We start from the raw sequence: 19899 nt of genomic DNA, 5'->3' as shown, positions 1-19899 counted from the left end.
TTACCATGACCAATCGAGGAAAGGAAATATTAAATGGAAAGTTTCAGAAATAAACAAGTCATAAGGATTATGCCCTGTTCTGAGTGCCAAAATAAACTTTCACGCTGCTCTGCTCCCTCTTGAGAACCGAATCCTTCCTATGCCCAGCATCTCCATGTCCATTAGTCACTTAGTATTTGAATCAGTTATCCAGCAGACTGTCACGGTATTGCCAAGGCCTGTATTAAAGTAACTCTCATTTTAGTTAGCAATGGCCCCAACATGCAGGAGTGACGTTGACAGTTTTAGAACGGCATTTTGTCATAACAGTTCTATTTATTATCAGTTAGCATTGTTCATCTCATGGTGTGACTAATTTATGAATTAAATTCTATCATAGGTATGTATGTTTAGGTTAAAAACAATATGAAAAGTTTACAGAAAAGGGAATTTAAAACCTGTGCAAAACATTTTGAAATCCATGCAGTTTTTTTTCCAGAAATCATTTTCCATGACCTTTCTGAAGGCCCCTTATATGGAATTCAGTATATCCATGGTTCCAAGGCATCCATTTGGGGATCTTGGAACACATTCCCTGCAATTGTTATGTCTACAGTCAGTATGGGGTTACAGCACCTAAATCAATACTATAATGTAACACTGGAAAAGCAGGAATCTGAAGTCAGGTGCAAGAGCTGGGCAGCAATCCCAGGAGTTTCAGTATGGGAAGTGAGGCTGTTACACTGCTAGGACAAATGCCTGCACCTCAAATCCTGGTTTTTATTAAACTGTGTTCACTACGTAACTATGCCATGTCACAGAAAACCTGCGTGCATGTGAAGTCTTCCCATAACGAACAGGACACTGTACCCATACGAACGGTTTCTTTAATCTTTTATCAAACTCACTTCTTCCAAAGTCTTCGTAAACTGCCAACAGACATGCAATTAAAATTTTGTACATGAGTCTTATACAAATCAGATAGATGCAAAACCACAAATGGTATTCTCCTGAGTTCTCATAAATAGCATCCAAGACACAAAAAGTCGAAAGTCAAAAGAAAACCAAAACTGCACATAGTCCAGTCCTAGAGCCTGGCCGGAGCTCAGGACACCAGATAAACTCTGCAGCTGCTCAGTTTCCACATGGCCTGCCTTTGATGAATGCACCAGAGACCACCACACAGAAGAGCAAGGGAGGATTCCCCTGCAGACGCTTATTGCCAACCCTCACAAGTTAAGAGGTGTAGTACCCACTGGAGGCCTCAAACTGAGAGGTGTAGTGGACACTACAGATTCTAGAAAATAATCATGGCTATGGCCAAGACGTGATGGTAGCACAACACACTTCTTTTGCATAAAAGCAAGAGACCCTCAAGATGAAGCTCAACAGCAATGCATGCTGAGGACTATGACATGTCCATATTCAGGGTACCTGAGAAAGGGGCAATAGGAGGAAATAGATACAACTTCAATAAAGCAAGACTCATCAGCTGGTGGCCTAAGAGAAATAAAAAACTAGACTGGTAACAAAGTACACCAGTAAGTTCCAAGCATGGAAAGGCACTGAACTATATTGAAAAAAAAAGCAGAAATGTAAGCAGATAGAAATTAAAATGCAATAAGCTAAAACAATGACCAAAAAAACTACCTACAGAGGAGGACAGAAATTTTTTTAATGTGTAATCACGAAAGTAACATACACATTGGAAAGAGTTTCAGAAGCAATTTGATGCTATGGGAAAATTAACCAATGGTTTGATAACAAATCTTACATTCCACTAGAATACAGAAAGAACACAAAACTTAAAATAATTCTAATCTTGGAAGACTAAGATGAGAAAGTCAATAAGAAGATATTGGGTTTCCTGAAGGGAAACTTAGAACCAATGGATAAGAACCATTCATCAAACATATAATAGAAGCCATTCCTCATCAAAAGGGTCTTTGGTTTTCTACGGAAAGCCATTAAGACAAACATGTGTTTATTCATGTGCTTGCAAAACTACTTAACCACAGGGAATGGCACCATGGCATGGCAGCTTAAGCCTCCACCTGCGATCCCATATGGGCCATGGTTCAAGTCCCAGCTGCTCCACTTCCAACCCAGTTCCCTACTAATGTGCCTGCGAAGAGCACCAGAAAATGATCCAAGTCCTGGGGCCCCTGCACCTGTGTGGGAGACCAAGAAGAAGCTCCAGGCTCCAGATTTTGGACCAGCCCAGCTTTGGCCTTTGCAGCTGTATGGACAGTGAACAAGCAGGTGGAAGATCTCTCTCTCTTTCTCCATAAATCTGTCCTTCAAATAAAAACAAATCTTTTATTTAAAAACTACAAGAACAAAGTTAAACATCATTACGTTCTTGAAAGTATCTACAAATCACACTGGATCTTTTTAAAACTAAACATTTTAAACAAATAAAATTTTGGAATAAAAATAAATTTTAAATTAAACTAGTTTATTCTAAAACCTATAAGCACACAGGCAAGGTTAGTCAGACCTCAGATATCATCGAATCTAGAGTAAATCTAAGATACTAAATCCATACCTACAGCACTCTGCAAAAGATTATAATCCAGAAATTTTATGCCACCAATTTATCTGCCACGTTAGAAAGTGATTTTAAATGCTTTTATTTATATGAAGGGAACAAATTTCATATACACAGTTCTAAGAAAATGGTACTTCCCACTCTATCCACCCTCCTTTGTGGCTCCCACTCTCCCTCCTCCTTCGAGAGAGGGATTTTAGATGTACAGAGCTTTTATTCATTCAACTGTTCGAAGATCAAGACAAAATACAAATGTCAGACAAAGAACAAAAGTGACTGACAGTGAAAAATAAGACTAGTCTAAAAAGATAGGCAATCGACAGAAAGCTAGACAGAAAGCCACACTCCACGTGCAAGCCTCAGGGTGCTTTGGAGAGTGGTGGAAATGCTACTAATTGTATGCTGATGAGAGTGCCAAAATTCTGTTTATTTACAAAACATCACTGATTGTGCACTTCTGATGGCGAGCTTGTCGGGTCTGTTCTAAGGACAGCATTAACCCTCGGAAGAACATAGGCAGGCCCAGGTGCTAAGGGGGATGCAGACCCCACGGGCACAGCTGCCTAGTGCAACAACAAGACCACTCAGAGGTAGTTTCTCCACACCACAGCCTGAGTGTGCTTTGCTATACACAGATCTGATCACATCACCCTTGCTTGAATGGTTAGTTGCCCTATGTTGTGCTTAAAAAGACCACCAAAGAGCCCAGCGCAATGGCCTGGTGGCTAAATCCTAGCGTTGCATGTGCCAGGATCCCATATGGGCACCGGTTCATATCCTAGCTACATCACTTCCCTTCCAGCCCTCCTTGTGGCCTGGGAGGGCAGTGGAGGATGACTGAGGGCCTTGAGATCCTGCACCTCTGTGGGACACCCCCCAGAGAAAGCTCCTGGATCTTGCCTTTGTATCAGCTCAACGCTGGCCATTGTGGCCACTTGGGAGAGTGAACAAGTAGACAGAGGATCTTTCTTTCCATCTCTCCTTCTCTCTGTAAATCTGTGTTTCCAATAAAAATTACTTCTTTTTAAAAGAGAAAGAAAAAAAGACCAATGCAGATGCTTCCGCTTCAGGCCTGCCTTCTTTCTTTTCGTGCCGGTAGCGCTCTACAAACATCATGAAATTTCCTAAAATGCACTGGGCATTCTGCAGGAAGTGTGGCTAGCACCAGCCCAACAAAGAAACACAGTAGATGAAGAGCACAGACTCCCTCTATGCACAGGGGAAACATCATTCTAGAAAGCACAGTGGCTATGGCAGACAGACTGAGCCGATTTCCTGGAAAAAGGCTAAAACTCCAAAGATTGTGCTAAGGCTTGAATATGTAGAGCCCAACTGTAGATCCAAGAAAATGTTGTATATTAAAAGATGTAAACATTCTGAACTGGGAAGAGATAAGAAGAGAATGGGCCAAGTGATCCAGTTCTAATCTTCATCCTCTGCTATGTTATGAAGACAAGCTTTTGTTTCCTTCATTTGATTTTTGGAGAAGGAAATAAACTGGAGCCATCAATAAAATCACTCTTGTGGGGAAATTTTTAATCTTAAAAATGAAAGGAAGGAAGGAAGGGAGAAGGAAGAAAGGATGGAAGAAAGGAGAAGGAAGGACCACCAAAATCCTGTGATGGACCTGCAAGAATTCAGACAGACAGACCCCTGCTCATCCTTCCTGGTGGGCCCACGAGGCCTTACAAACCTCCACCCTCTGCACAGCTCCTTTCTCCTAGAAGCGCTTGCACCATGACACCACGTTCTGCATCTTTTAGACATTTCGCACAGTCTTAAACACCTGGTCTCGAATGACCCAGTTGAGAAAGGAAGAACATGAGTCTTGTGAGAAAATCACGTCCCCCAGAGGCCAACAACAGCTGGCTGAGATTTAGCTCAGCTCCCAGTCCTGCTGGTTCCCTCTGTTAAGAGTGGCTGGATTCTCCATCATTACCAAATGATTCGACCCCGTTTGAAAATCTAAAGTAAATTCCAACTGTTAAAGAGAGATGAGTCACTATACACAGCAAGCCTTTCTTGGAAATTGTAAACTAGTGATTTTGAAATAGAAACCATCCATCCCACAGCTCACAACCTAAATCCAATTGTGTCAATGTATCCAAAGTCAAAGACAGAAAATGCCAGGCTCTCCAGGTGTAGGGAGGAGAGCAAGGAAGATGAAACTTTCGCGGACCTGTGGGTTCCCAAGCTTTATAATTGTAAACATCAGGATGATCCAAGCAAGGAGAAAAGGCAAGGGAACGGAACAAACATTTTTGTATGCACCTCTGCCTGGCTCATGTGTCATACTATACAGAGACACTATTGTTCTTCCTTGACAAGATTAAGAAAGGAGACTCAGAAAGGTAAACCAGGAGCCCAGTCATGCCACTTCTGCTCCATTCAAAAATGTTTTACCATATACACCGCAATAATTTTTGAGACAGTTTCTGAGAGCCAAGATACCTAAGGCACAAAAGATACAATTTGGGAGGTTCAACACAGAATTTCAGCTAAAACCACCAAAACAGAAAAAAGCTTTAGAATTGAACTGCATGAAACCATCATGCATCAGCTTGGTCTTGAACAGGTCATTTCCCCATCTAATTTCAACAAGAAACCTGAATTAAATTCTCAGTAAAAGCCCTTTCGGATGCTAGGAGTTTACTAAGCCCCAAATGGCCCAACCTATTTCCTTCTCCAAGTCCCAGGAACCAGATCTGTGCGCTCTGCAAGGCGTTCAAGAGGCAGGGGAGGCACAGTCATTGGGTAAGGCAGCAAGAAAGAAGTTAGTGAGTCAATCCAAGGGATTTCTTCCTGGAAAGATGAAGCCGAGCACAGCACCCGCTAACACACTTGGATAGAGTTGAGACTGAAATGAATCTGCAGCCAGCAGACCCGGCCCTCCACCAAGTGGAAACCAACTTCCAACAGCTCTGCCTAAGGACCTGGGGGGAAAGCCTAAAGCTCAGGCCAAGCTCCTATAGCTCGTCAAAGCCTGTCAGTAGCACTCCCCCCAGCAGCTGGCGCAAGTTACCCAGAGCCGGCTGGAAGCCCTTGACTGGTAAGAGACAGGCCTCAGATCTGCAGCTGATTGAAAATCTTACCCTTCAACACAAACAGGCCAGCGCCTGACGTAAGTGGCTCTGAAAGGCAGCTAGGGCAGACTGGTGAGTGCCATCCAGGGATGCAGCTGAGAGCCTGGGAGTCCTGCCCACTGTCTGATTTCAGGGCCTCTCCATCATTACACCAATAACTCCCAATGATGGAGCAGTTAGAGCCTGCTGGGTTCCTACATTCTGTAACCTACTGAATCCACCCAACGTAGCAAAAAAAAAAAAAAAAAAAAAAAAAAAAGGCAATTGTTATCCCCAGTTACTAATAAGGGACTTGAGGCTCCAAGAGGTGAACCTTCTATTCTTCAGCCACTGTGTCGGTAAGTGCCAGAGCTGCTGAGTCTGGAGCCCAAGTTTTGGCATCACTGCCCCTTCCTACTGGTTTCTCAGCCTAGGAGAGAAAACCATCTAGCCGGGTCTGGCAGTTAGAGAACTGTCTTGTAAAACCAACACAATATGACCCATGAACTTCCAAAGAATGAGAATAGGCTAAGGAGCTGTAGACCTCTGGGAGTCCACCATGAATTCATCAAGAACCATGTAGCACCAATGGACCAATGTCCAAGGGCACAGAATGAAAGCCTTTGGGCAGGAAAAGCTGATTTTAAATAACAGAAAGCAAAAGACCAAGCATTTTAAGGGACAAGAACTTGTGATTATGACTTCCATGTTAACACTGCAAAACTTACTATGTCCAGATGAGGTACATTAATCCCAGAATCCTGATCATTTAACATCCCAGGAAGTAGGTAATACAGGTACTTTAACAAATACACACATAAAACACAATCCAGATTTCGTGCTGTAAACTTCTTCAAATACTGCCTCCTCTCAAATAGAAAAAGAATATCTACTATATTTTTTTTAAGTAGAAAGACACCCAAGGTCAGCCCATGTGCTGGTTCATTCCCCAACAAAACCTGGAATGGTCAGAGCTAGGTCAGGCCAAAGTCAGAAACTGGGAATTTAAAAACTCAACCTAGGACCCAGTGTGATAGCCTATTGACTAAATCCTCACCTTGCAACTGCTGAGATCTCTATGGGCACCAGTTCATATTCCAGCTGCTCCACTTCCCATCCAGCTCCCTGCTTGTAGCCTAAGAAAACAACAGAGAATGGCCCAAAGCCTTGGGATCTTGCACCCACATGGAAGACCTAGGAGAAGCTCCTGGCATCAGATCGGCTCAGCTCCAGCCAATGCGACCATTTGTGCAGTAAGCCAGCAAGTGGAAGATCTTTCTCTCTGTTTCTCCATCTCTCTGTAAATCTGTGTTTCCAATAGAAATAAATCCTCAAAAAACAACAACAAAAAAGAAACTCAATCCAGTTTTCTTACCTGAGTGGCAGGAACCCAATTATTGGAGACATCAGCACTGGCTGCCAGGGTCTGCCTTGGAAGGAAGCTGGCCTGAGGAGGGCAGTACACCCAAGCCCTCTGATGGGAGGACACAGGCATCCTAACCCCTAGACTGAAAAACACCCATCCCAGCAAGCATTTCCTCAGCAGGACTTATGCTTGGTGCTTCAGAATCTATTATTTAGGGGCCCGGTGCAGTGGCCTAGCGGCTAAAGTCCTCACCTTGAACACACCGGGATCCCATATGGGTGCCAGTTCTAATTCCAGCAGCCCCTCTTCTCATCCAGCTCCCTGCCTGTGCCCTAGGAAAACAATCGAGGACAACCCAAAGCACTGGGACCCTGCACCCGTGTGGGAGACCTGGAGGAAGTTCCTGGCTCCGGGTTGACACAGCACCAGCCGTTGCACTCACTTGGGGAGTGAATCATCAGAAGGAAGATCTTCCTCTCTCTCTCCTCCTCTCTGTATATCTGACTTTGTAATGAAAATAAATAATTTTTTAAAAATAATCTATTTATTATTAGCATTTATTCTTTGTAGGAAAAAAAAAAACAGTAGCATGAACGGAAGCCAAAAAGGTTGCTGACTACCACATTAAAATTGAGCTGATGCTGCAGGCCAACGAGTTTGCTTGGAAATCTCTGCCCAGCCTCCTATTTCCCATAAGGATTTGTTAGGGAGGAAGGTATAAAGGCCCCAGAGTTACACTAAGCTTTGGCCCTTCCTTAAGTCTAGCTTAGTGGTTTCACACTCCACTATAAGAAAACTATACAAAGTGATATACACAGAGTGTATTACACTTATTTCAAGAATACCACGGGGGGGAGGGGGAAAAGCAAGGCCATAGCACAGTATGATAAGCCACCAACTGTGACACCAGTATCCCATATAGGTGCCAGTTCAAGTCTTTGCTTCTCCACTTCCAACGCAGCTCCCTGGTAATGTGGTTAGCGAAGGCAGCAACAAATGACCCAGAATCGATTCATTGTAGTGAGCCAGCAAATGGAAGTTCTCTATCTCTATCTCTAACTCTTCTTCTCTGTAACCCTGCCTTTCTGAAGTCTAGAAACAACAATGATAATAATCTGGACTCTGGCCTTTTCTTTACTCCTACATGCAATTCGCCAGTACTGTGCTCTGTTCTCGGCAGAACATCCTCTATATCCTCAGTGACCTGCCAGGCACCTATGCCCTGGACCCTCCCTACCCTGGAAAGGCTGCGGAAGCTATTAGGAAGTGGCAAGAACCAGAGAGACCTCGCTAGCCAAACAGCTCATTTTCAAATGGAGAAACCAAGGCCCCTGTCAAGTGACTCATATGAAATTAAAGAGCAAGTTAGGAAGGAGAGAACTCCATCTCCTGCTTCTGAGACCAATATATAATATACTTTCCATGGGTCTATGTGTTTTCCTCAGCATGGTTCCCCTGCCCTCCCACACTGCCCAATTCAGGACTATGGTCAGCAGGTGCTTACTGACCAGAAACAAAAGCTGACAGTTTTGAATGCCTCACGTATGCGAGGCCTTGTGCCAAAAAAACAGAGCCACGTTAGTGTCAGCTTTATTCACAGCACAATTTGAGACAAAAGGAAGGGACACTGAGCACTCAGCCAGCCAGCCACTAAGCAGGACAATTCCCTTTCCTGGACACGGTATACCCACCAAGAGACTCTTCCTAGCTCCATTGATTCACAGAAGGGAATAGAAGCCCAGAGCAGCTAAACAGCTTGCTTGATCAGCATGAACATTCTTTGTGTGACACAAAACCTACAGTTTCCCACTACAAATGCCGCCTGCCTGCAGACACTCTGTGTCACCACCCCAGCCACACAGCCCAACTGTTCAACTGACAGGGCAATACCATTGTGAACAGCCTTCTTCTTCTCGCTAGAGAATGACTCCTTTTGGCTGAAAACCATAAGCTGTGAAGAGCATTCCACATGTTGTCAGCAGCACAAATTCGCCCTGTCCGGAAGATGCATTTGAAGGGCCTATTCCAGGTAACTGAACTTTCTGTCCAGCACAGCTCCCTGCCAAAGGCTAACGCTCCCTGTGTCCCATAACAGATAACCAAGGCTCAGGGAAGTACAGATTTGCCCAAGATGCAGGACAGAGGGAGACGGCAGGCATGGCAGAAACCACACATTCTTCCACACACTGCTCCACCTGGCTCTGATTTGGGTCATTTCAGAGATGAGAGGAGGAGAAGCAAATGAGTTCCATGGGTCACAGCAAGTGGCTGAAGAACAGAGTAATAGCTCCCTGTCCTACAAGTTTGTTTTCTACAGTTTGTTTCCCATAGCTGACCATGTTTCAAAAATATTAAATGGAAAGCTCTAGAGATAAATAATTCATAACTTTCAAATTGTGCACCATTTTGAGTACTGTGATGAAACCGTGTGCCAACCCACTTCATCCTGCCTGGGATGTGAATCATTTTGTATTTTTAATTTTTTTTTTTTTAAATCAAGAGATAGCTGTTTTAGAGCAGCAGGTTAAACCACAACTTGGGATACCCCCGTCACACAGCAGAGCACCTGGTTCAAATCTCGCCTCCACTTCCAATCCAACTTCCTACTAATGCACCTGGGAGGCAGCAGACGATGATGCAAGTTCTTGGGTCCCTGCCTCCCCCACAGGAGATCCAAGTGGAGTTCCGGGCTCCTGGTTTCTGCCTATATGAGCTCCCCACTGTTGCCAGGGTTTTGGAAATACATCAGCAGATGAAAGAACACAGGTACTCTGTGTGTGTGTGTGTGTGTGTGTGTGTGTGTGTGTGTGTCTGTGTGTGTGTGTCTGTGTAGTCCTCTGTATTTCAAATTAATAAATAAATCTCTTAAAATATTTGGTTACAAAGCATTTATTTATTCTCATTTTATTTGGCATACAGAGAGTTTCTCTGTTCTGGTGCACTGGCCCCAAATGCTTGCAACAGCCAAGGCTAAACCAAGTTCCGAGTTTCTTACATGAGTGGCTGGGACCCAAGTACTAGAGACATCATCTGCTACCTCTCAAGGTCTACACTAACAGGGAACTGGATTGGAAGTGGAACCGGCATCCAAGCAGCATCTCAACCCCTGCACCAGATGCCGACCACAAAATCCTCCCTTCACCCTTAGTGCTGTTCATACTGCCTGCCCATGAGGAGGGTGTACAGCAAGGTAAGACATTTTGAGAAAGGCCACATTCATGTAGCATTCATTTCATTATGCTGTTACAATTGTCCTCTTGTGTTTGGTTATTGCTGTTAATCTCCCAATTATAAAATAAACATTCCCATAAGCATGTACATAAAGATAAAAGCATAGTATTTATAGCATTTAGGACTACCCACAATTTCAGTCATCTACTGGGGGTCTACAAATGTAGAGAATGGGCAGCTAACGCATTTTATCTTGGGTTTTTATTAAGTTCTTTGCCTCTTCCCTACCATGACCTCCAACCAGGCATACAAGGCCCAAGGGTCTTCCCTTGGACAAGCTGGCAGACAGAATATGCAGTCAGCCAACAGAGAAGGGAGGCCAAACAAAACATCTTCAGGGACACGTACTTGGAGGTCAGAGCCACATGCCTCAAAGGGAGAATGGACCATACCCACAGGGCACGCACGGAGCCAAGTTTCCTGACCTTTCCCTACCCCTGCCTAAAGCCCTGCCTAGCCATCCCAGGCTCCCCTGAAAGCAGCATCTACTAGCAGGTTTTCTCCACCTCGTTGTGGGCACCAGCCATCCCAGAGAAGACCTCATCGCCCAGGTCTGCAATAGCTGTCAAGGGACCTGTTATTTTCCTCCATTGGGACAAACCAAGGAGAGAAACACAGGGCAGGGCAGCCATGGCAGTTGCCACAGGAAACACATTCCTGTTAGCAACACCTCTTCACTACCGACCTAGAATTTTCCACAACACACCCACATGCACTGTTTCAGGGAGAGGCTTCTTTGCCATGTACGTGCCCAAGTTCACATCTTCCCAGCTGTGGCTTCAACCCTCCTCCGTCTGACACCTTGGCGATCATCTCTGAGGGGAGAAGGGAAAACGACAAGCCCAGTCCCATTTTCTCACCTGTGAAATAAACAGTGCTGAACGCCAAAGAGATCAAGGGGGTGGCTCACTTGAGTGATTTGCTTAAAGCCGATGCTTTTGATTTTTACAGACATGCTTCATTTTTTCAGTAGGAAAGATTGTTTCTTGGGATTTCAGACAGCCTCACGGAAAATCTAAGACTGTGGATTTTGATCCATATGTAAACCCCAGAAGACAAGGAAAGTTCTGGCAAGCAAGATACTACTCTCTCCACCCAACTCCTGGCTTCATTTTCAAATGCTCAACTGTGAGCATTTCACCAGAAAACCATGCCTGAACAGCTACGTCTGGCCTCCAGCCAACGCCCATCATGAGCATCACTTGCTGCCACCCAAAGTGCCGTGTTTCCTGGGCAGAAACCTCTCCACAGCCAGTGCTCTCTGCATGTGGTCCATGCTGAACCCTAGGGTTTCATTTCCAAGATCTCTGGACCACACCCCCATGTCACAACCAGAGTAAAAAGCCTTATCAAGAGGACATAAAACCATTTGCAGTGAAACACAAGGGAGCTGGTAGGAAGCAGACCTCACAGGCCTTGCTTCTTGAACTTGACATCTCCATGGAGCAGTAACCTTCCCTCCACAGGTTCCAAAGCCTGAAGAGAAAGAAAGGTTCCAGGCTTGGCACAATGGCTCCCTCAGCTAATTCTCCCTTTCCAAGCACTGGGATCCCATGTGGGCACTAGCTCATGTCCTGGCTGCTCCACTTCCCAACCAGCTCCATGCCTGTGTCCTGGGAGAGCAGTGGAGATTGGCCCAAAGCCTTAGGACCCTGAACCCATGTGCAAGACCTGGAAGAAGCTCATGTCTCCTGGCTTCAGATCAGCTCACCTCTGGCCTTTGCAACCATTTGGGGAGTGAACCAGAGGATGAAAGATATTTCTCTCTGTCTCGCCTTCCTGTAAATCTGTTTCCAATTAAAATAAATAAATCTGTAAAAAAAAAAAAAAGAAAGAAAAGAAAAACATGAGAAAGGAAGGAAGGAGAGAGGGAGGGAAGAAGGGAGGAAAAAAGAAAGAGAGAGAAGGAAGGAAGAAGGGAGGTAAAGAAAGGGAAGAAGGGAGGTAAAGAAAGGGAAGGAAGGAAGGAAGGAAGGAAGGAAGGAAGGAAGGAAGGAAGGAAGGAAGGAAGGAAGGAAGGAAGGAAAGAAGGTAGGTTTCTACACAGGCAACATGGGTGCTGGCATAGATCAGGCCAGTAGCAGTTTGAAACCGGCTCTTCCAGCTACTTCACTGCAGGACTTTTGGCAAATTACCTGCACCCAGCATCTTGAGAGTCCCTTCCCTTACAACCAGGTTCACAAAGGTGGCCTTTCAGAGTTGTGGGAAAAGGTGACTAAGCCAGCAGCTCAGATTTCAGACCTCAGCCCACAATTCCTCAAGCCATGGGAAGGTGCCTGTTGTTTCACCTTGACCATTGGCTCCCCAGAGTGCCAGCAGTCAAGATGGGGTTCAAGGCTACCTTGGCATAGCTCCACGGGAGGTAATCCCTCTCTGTGCAGGGCTGTCGCCACACTGTAAAATGTTTAACGCCTCTGATCTTTGTTCATTGTCTGTTGAGATCACCCCTTGTCCCCCATCATGATCATTTTACTCAAAGTCCTAGCAACCCAGAGAACCCTTTCTAGCCCCTCTGCCCAGAAACATGCATTCCACGGGGAGTTTTGTTGGAGCCTTCCCACAAAGAGCCGACTTGTGATGGTCACAGAGGTGGTTCACTCCTCCCCATCAAGAACCTCCAAGCTCTCATGAAGACTCCCAGACCTTCACCACAAACTATTAATATGAGCAACAAGGACTACATCCCAACTGCCTAGGAGACCACAGGGAATTGGATGCCCTCGGAGGCCGAGTACTCTGAGGTCACCCACCCTCAACCGGAGCTTCTGCAGGGGATGGAAGAAGTCCAAACACTACCGTGCAGAAGCCAACGTCATCGGAAAGACAACCAGAAGCCCTGAGCGTTTCGCAGAAACAGAAGAACGATAAAAGTCCTTCGGGACCAGGGAGGAGAGCTTTCTCTGGTCCGAACCTGGCTCCACCTCTGGACCCCCACCCTCTCTCGCGATGACCATCGGGATCGCTCCGAAAACCCCTCATAGCAAACAAACAATCATACAAACTAAAAAAACCTAAAATAAATAGACAAACAACAAAAAGCAGAGCCTGGAATCTGACAGGAAAGAGCTGGCGTGGATTGGCTCATGCCTCGCTGGGTGGGACACAAAGATTAGTCACTCCTCACCATGGTGTTGGAGAATTCCCTGCACACCCCCCCAAAAAAAACAAACAAACAAGAACCTCCAAGCTCCAAGTGACCTTGGCAGCCTCCCTCTCCCCGTCACAATCTCGTGAGCCTGAAGTACCAGCACAGGAATTCCTCCAATCAAGACCCTTCTCCTGGAATTTCTGCCTAAGTAACAGATTAGAAGAGATGATGGGCCTGGCATGATTGCTCAGTGGTTAAATGCTCAGTTTGCAACCACTGAGATCCCAAGTGGGCACCAGCTCATGTCTCGGCTGCTCCACTTGCCATCCAGCTCCCTGCTTGTGGCCTGAGAAAGCAGTCAAGCACGGCCCAAAGCCTTGGGACCCTGCACCCATGTGGGAAACCCAGAATAAGCTCCTGGCTCCTGCTCTGGAACTGCTCAGCTCCAGCCGGTGTAGCCATTTGATGAGTGAACCAGCGGACGGAGGATCTTTCTCACTGTGTCTTCTTCTCTCTGTAAATCTGTTTGTTATAAAAGTAAATAAATCTTTAAAGAAAGAAAGATTTTGAAGAAAAAGATGAATAATAAGAAGAGGTAATACCTAGCGACAGAAGGGCAAATACCTGTGAAACAGAGATGCCCTCACCAGGGTAGAAGGGGCCTGCTCATCTTCTCCATGCTGCTGAAATGCATAATGAGCTGGCAAGCACAGGAGTGGGCTACACAGCACCTGCCCATTCTCAAGCAAATCCTCCATCAGACATCAAAAGGATGTGAGTACTTTGCACAAAAGACATATTTGCCATTCATAACAGACAGGTTTGCAAGTGTTTGTGTGTGTGTGTGTGTGCACCTGCACATGTATGCATACAGAGCTTTAAAAAGTTCATGAAAAATGGAAAAGGAAAGTCTAGGGCCAACACCATGGCATAGTAAGCTAAACTTTGGCTTCAGCACAGCATTCCATACAGCCATTGGTTAAAGTCCCAGCTGCTCCACTTCTGATTCAACTCCCTGCTTTGCACCTGGGAAAGTAATACAAGATGACTCAAGTTCTTGGGCCCCTGCACCAAGTGGGAGACCTGGAAAAAGTCCCAGTTCTGGCTTCAGATCGGATCAGCTCCTGCCATTGCTGCCATTTAGGGATTGAACCAGCAGATGGAAGGGCTCTCTCCATCTCTTCTCTCTGTAAATTTGTCCTTTGAATAAAGATAAAATAAAACTTTTAAAAGTCCATTTTGGTACCAAAAAAAAATGAAATTTATACACATGAGAGGTCTTCTAAAAGAGCATGGAAAATGTCTACTACAAAAACTTCAGTGGCTTTCAACATTTTTGTGCCAAAATAAGCTTACTTTCAATTTCATTTTTCCATGAGCTTTTCAAAGTACTTTATACACACACACACACACACTTGTTTACATATCAGTGTATATCATTTGTAAAACTAAATGAAAATATAAGACTATACTAAAGCAATTGATACAGTACCTAAGAGTACTGATTATATGGGCACATGATTCAGTTATGGTTGATACGCATTGTTTGCCTGAAGTAGTCCTTAAAAATTAGGAAGCAAGTAGAGGAAAGCCATGCAAGCAAAAAACTTGAAGAAATTGAACAAAGGAAATGAAATAACTTATGGAGTCAGGATCCCATTCCTCACCTCTCGCACTGGCACTGACGAGTGACTATGAGAACCCTGATCCCTTGCAGGTGGGAGTGCAGCTGGGCTTCTGTCCAGAAGGTGGCTGGAAAATCCAAAAACTAGGCCTACTCTTGACCAAGTAGTCCCACTGTTAGAAGTTTCTCCTCAAGAGTGTGTACACACACACTCAAAAACTTGGTTTTCATCGTTGTTCATAACTGAACAACCAACAGACAATTGATTAAATCTGTATATATAGAACAGAGCTAATAAGATACTAAAATAATACATGCTCAAACATAATTGCATTTTCTTTGTATAAGTAGTGTGCATGCATATTAGCAGTGCAAACAGAAACAAGAAATAATACTGTTTACCACTGTGTAACAAAATTACAGGTGATTTTTTTCATTTTTATTTTTAACGTTGCATTTATATTTTTCTTTGCAAGGCAGAATGACAGAGAGAAAAAAATCTTCCATCTGCTGGTTCCCTCTCCCAGATGACCACAAGAGCCAAGTCTGGGCCAAGTAAAAGTCAGGAACTCTAGCTGGCTCTCTCACATGGATGGCAGAGGCCCAGGTATTCAGGTCACCTTCCACTGCATTCCCAGATGCATTACCAGGGATCTGGGTGCAAAGTGGAGCAGCGGAAGTCACTCCCATATAGCATGCCTGCATTGAAGGCTGAACCCACTGTACCACCAGGCTGGCTCTGACCTCCTTCATATTTACTGGATTTTCTGCAATGTATCTATTGGCCTAAAACTTCTCAAATGTTTCACAGGGCACTGACAAGTTTCTACTTTGTGAACTGGCTATGTGTGAACACATAACAGAAGGACAGATGGTTGGAACACAAGTTCTAGGTATGATTTATCTGCATCAACTTCACCCCACGTTACACTCACCTTGAACCGTTACCACTCACTGGATGTTTTCCATGTAGCAGTCATTGTGCTAAACTACATCTTTTAATACAGTAAAATTCAATTGACAGTTTGGGAAGAAGGAAAAGCAGAGGTGGGGAAGAGAGGGGAGGGGAGAACAGGTGAGAAGCATCTGAACCAGGCTGGCAGTGGGCAGCTCTCTCACCTAAAAGTGACTAGCTCAATTTTTTGTCCCTTCTGCCCACCAAACCACACCGACTTGCTCCATCTCTTCTAATGGAAAGGAGAAAGGTTGGGAGAAGGAAAATCACACCCTGATCCTAGATTTTAGGAAGCTACTCTTCCCGGACAATAGATACTATGGAAATCACCCGAGAAAACTTAAAACTTGCTCTTGAAAGCTTTCTTACCAGAGTCAAGAAAACTCACGTGAACCTGACAATGACCTTCAAAGGAAATACTTTTGACCTTGGCAGCTTTAAATTCATTTCTATAAGTACTTTCTGAGCACCCTCCTCTGTCACTCTGTTAGCATTTGGAGGTAATGAAAAAATACACAGCCTCTGGGCCCAGCGGCGTGGCCTAGCGGCTAAAAGTCCTCACCTTGAACGCACCACCGGGATCCCATGTGGGCGCCAGTTCTAATCCCGGCAGCTCCACTTCCCTTCCAGCTCCCTGCCTGTGGCCTGGGAAAGCAGTTGAGGACGGTCCAGAGCACTGGGACCTTGCACCCGTGTGGGAGACCCAGAAGAGGTTCCTGGTTCCTGGCTTCAGATCAGCACAGCACCAGCCGCTGCGCTCACTTGGGGAGTGAACCATCAGACAGAAGATCTTCCTCTCTGTCTCTCCTCCTCTCTGTATATCCGACTTTGTAATGAAAATAAATATCTTTTAAAAAAAATAATACAGTCTCCTGTTTCTAGAACTTGTCCTGCAAGGAGTTCTACCAGCAGGTGCCCAAAGTGAGGTGTGAACTTTCGTCAGGAATCCACTTTCCCCGACCCCAGGACCACAGGAGCAAGGCAGAGAAATGTCAATGGTTGCAAACTAAGGGGATGGCTGTGAAAGAGATGAAAAAGGCTGCTCACAGCCCAGTTGGGGGACAGCATTCCTAAGTGCGGGCTGAGGCTGGACCAGGGTGCCGGGGCTGGAGCTTTGTGTGTTCAGCTCACGCCCCACAAACCTTGGGCCACTTTAGTAGGAGCCAATGTGAGGGGCTCCTCCTCCCAGGTCCTTTCTTGCTACTTGGAGAGTTCCTGGTACAACTCCAAAAAGCCAAACACACACCCTCATTTTCAAAAGCTTTGGGGTTAAGTCGAGCTTTAAAGCCGAAGTAATCCTCTAAGACAGGAGCCTTTGCCCTGAGGTTCTCCAAGCTGACACTGGAAGGAGGAAACAGCCTGGGCAACCCTTGAGCCTCCCAGCTCTGCCCTGCCACCCAAGAAGAGGAGGCTGTGATCCCCGGATGAGTCGTTTCACCACAATCTCAGCTCGGGACCAACTTCACGAGTATCAAGAATCATCTCCTAGATTACGCCAGCCTCCAGCCAGTCAGCACCTGCCGTCTGCTGCCACGGCTGTGAGAGGAGCCACTGTGAGTGCAGCAAGCAGGGGAGGGAATCCCCCCCGGGGAAGGCAGTGCAGGGACACTACCACTACTTCAGTAACTAACTCCCTGCCCGCCTGCATCCTGCCCCACTCCCTCATCTGTCTTTTTGAGCCTCTCCCGGCACCAAGCCCTGTGTGTCTTTTCTCCTTGTTTCAACTTTAACAGTAACTATCTCTCAACAGCTCCCTCTTTGCCTGATAGCCCTGTCTCTGTCTCTGACCCTCTCTCACGCAGGACTTTGCACCTGTCCCATTTTCACCAGCCTCCGTGGTCCCGCCTCGTGGTCTCGGTGGGTCTCTGTGACCTGGGCTCCGTTGTTCCCGGTCATGTTTGGGTCCCTCTGTGTCTCCTGTTCTTTGTGCTGTCTTCCCTCTCTCCCGATCCCAGTCTCTATTCCCTCTTGCCCTTTCTCACATCCTGGAGTTCAGAAGGTGTGACCCTAAAGCCCCCGCTTCGGAGTGGGTCCTGGCTCAGCGACCTGAATCGGACCCCCACCCCTGGCCACTCCCTGCCCAGCTGAGAGGGAGCCCCTCGCGGTCGCCACACCAGGGTCCGGAAGGGTAGGCAAGTTCTCACCGATAGTGAAACTGTAGCCATCGATGCTGAAAGTGGCGCTCCGGCATTTTTTGAAGCCCTCCTTCCTGTTGCTGGCGTCCGTCATGGCTCAGCGGTGGCGCCTAGGATCCCCCGCGACAGGGCAGCGCACTGCCCTGCACCCGCACCTCGCTCAGCCGCGCTCCCTCCCTGGCCGCGCTGCGCGCTGTTCCCGCGGAACCGCTTGCTGCCTGAACAGACCGATCCCGGCGCGAGGCTCCGATACCAGCGGGGTTAGCGAGCCATCACCCTTGCTGATCCCAGTAACGCCCGTTCCTGAAACTGTAACAACCAGCAGCTGTCAGCCCCCGGGGCGTGTGCAGGGTCGGCACTGGCTGGCTCCGGAATCCCTCCGTTCCCGGGAGCCGCTGGAGCCAGCACGCCACGCGCTCCTCTCTTTGCTCCTTGGCAGCGCCGTCCCCTCTCTGGGGGTTGCTGGGGCTTTGGGGACCCAAGAGAACGACTGCGATTGGACGTCACGTTTCTCCTAGATATGTTTTCTCCAGCAGGCTGGGGAGCTCCCCAAAAGCACATCAACAGATGGAAAAGTAAACATCATCGCTGTCAGATGCAGCCAAAGTTTACTCCAAACAAGGAAGCAGGAAAGTCGCCACGCCCACTTCCTCCCGGGCCCCCGCTGGCCCTAGAGCCCACAGGGGCCGATCTATAGCTTGGTCCACAGCCCCTGACTGGTGGCGACTGTCCCTGACGCACAGGAATGGTGGACGCACGCTTCGCACCACACTGAGTCAGAACTCGCCCCTGCAGACCCACTTCATACAGGTGGTCCTTTTCCAAGCTGAATTTGCCAGATGGGGTGGACTCTGTCTCTGCCAAGGGGCAAGAGCCAGTGCCAAACCTACAGCTAAGGCTTTTGCTATAGAAGACGAAACTGAGGCCGGGAGGGATTGGGGAAGCGGACTTGGGATGCCAAGTCTGATGGTTCCAGTGCCTGTGATGTTCCCACAAGGCAAAGCTAGGCCATTCCCTTGAATCCCAGGCAGTCATCGGTGGGGGAGGGTGGGTTTACAGTTGCAGGTGCCAGCAGCTGGGAAGATACCAGCGAGCAGAGATGGGAGCCACCAGCAAGCAGAGATGGGAGCCAGTCCTCTTGAAGGTTCCAGCACGAGACAAGTAGAGAGATGTGCTATATTAAGCTTCTGTGGGACTACAGTTAATTTAGCCTCATTTCTGCGATGGAATTTGACACAATTAACACACATACTCGCAGTGAGGAGCTGATGGGTATATTCCCCACAGGTTCCAGTTGGGAGGGCAATGAAGCCACTCATCTTCAGCACTGAATAAAAATGAAAAATCCTCTCCAACAATGACCCCCAAAAAAGATAAGCAGATAAATGCATACTCTAGATACAATCGCAGAGGACACACAGAACCCTCCAACCCACTGGTACTCAGGCTAGCTTGCATTTCAGAAGCCCAATCTTCTTCCATTCACCACATAACATAAAGCAATGGTTTTATTATGTATTTATATGAGAAGCAGAAAGACAGGAGAGAGATCTCACTTCCATTGATTCAGTCCCCAAATGCCTGGGCCACACTGAAACCAAGAACCTAGAACTCCACCCTGGCTTCCCACGTGGTGGCAGGGGCTAAAGCACTTGAGTCATCCTCCATTGCTTTCCCATGTACATTAGTAGGGAGCCAGATTGGAAACAGAGTGGCCAGGACTTTAACCTGCTCTGGGATATGGAACGTGAGCTTCCCAACTGGCTGTGCCACAATTAACATCAAAGCGGTAGTGAAAATTCACTTAGAAATTCTCTCAGGGGAGAACCTAGAATCACCCGGATGTTTTGATCAGGTGGGTGGCAAGATTAATTCATCACCAAGGCAGCAGGCACCACAAACCTCATG

The 19899-nt window shown here is 46.6% G+C and overlaps 1 protein-coding gene across 8 annotated transcripts in view; it reads right to left on the bottom strand.

Annotated features, from left to right (window-relative positions):
- Positions 1-19899, bottom strand: part of PDE1C (phosphodiesterase 1C) — a 433318-nt gene that overhangs the window by 341800 nt on the left and 71619 nt on the right. For 3 of the 8 annotated variants that reach the window (XM_058678120.1, XM_058678112.1, XM_058678113.1), the window contains exon 1: positions 18001-18283. The exons of the other annotated variants lie outside the window; for them this stretch is intronic. In XM_058678120.1, the coding sequence (XP_058534103.1) occupies positions 18001-18085 (85 nt within the window). In that variant the 5' untranslated portion in view covers positions 18086-18283. Of the gene's footprint in view, positions 1-18000; positions 18284-19899 lie in introns of those variants that run through there. 8 annotated transcript variants of the gene reach the window in all.

Source organism: Ochotona princeps, chromosome 20 (assembly GCF_030435755.1).
Source record: "Ochotona princeps isolate mOchPri1 chromosome 20, mOchPri1.hap1, whole genome shotgun sequence".
Taxonomy (NCBI): Eukaryota; Metazoa; Chordata; class Mammalia; order Lagomorpha; family Ochotonidae; genus Ochotona; species Ochotona princeps.
Note: the sequence above shows the minus strand (reverse complement) of the source record. Positions and strands in the feature narration are given on the sequence as shown.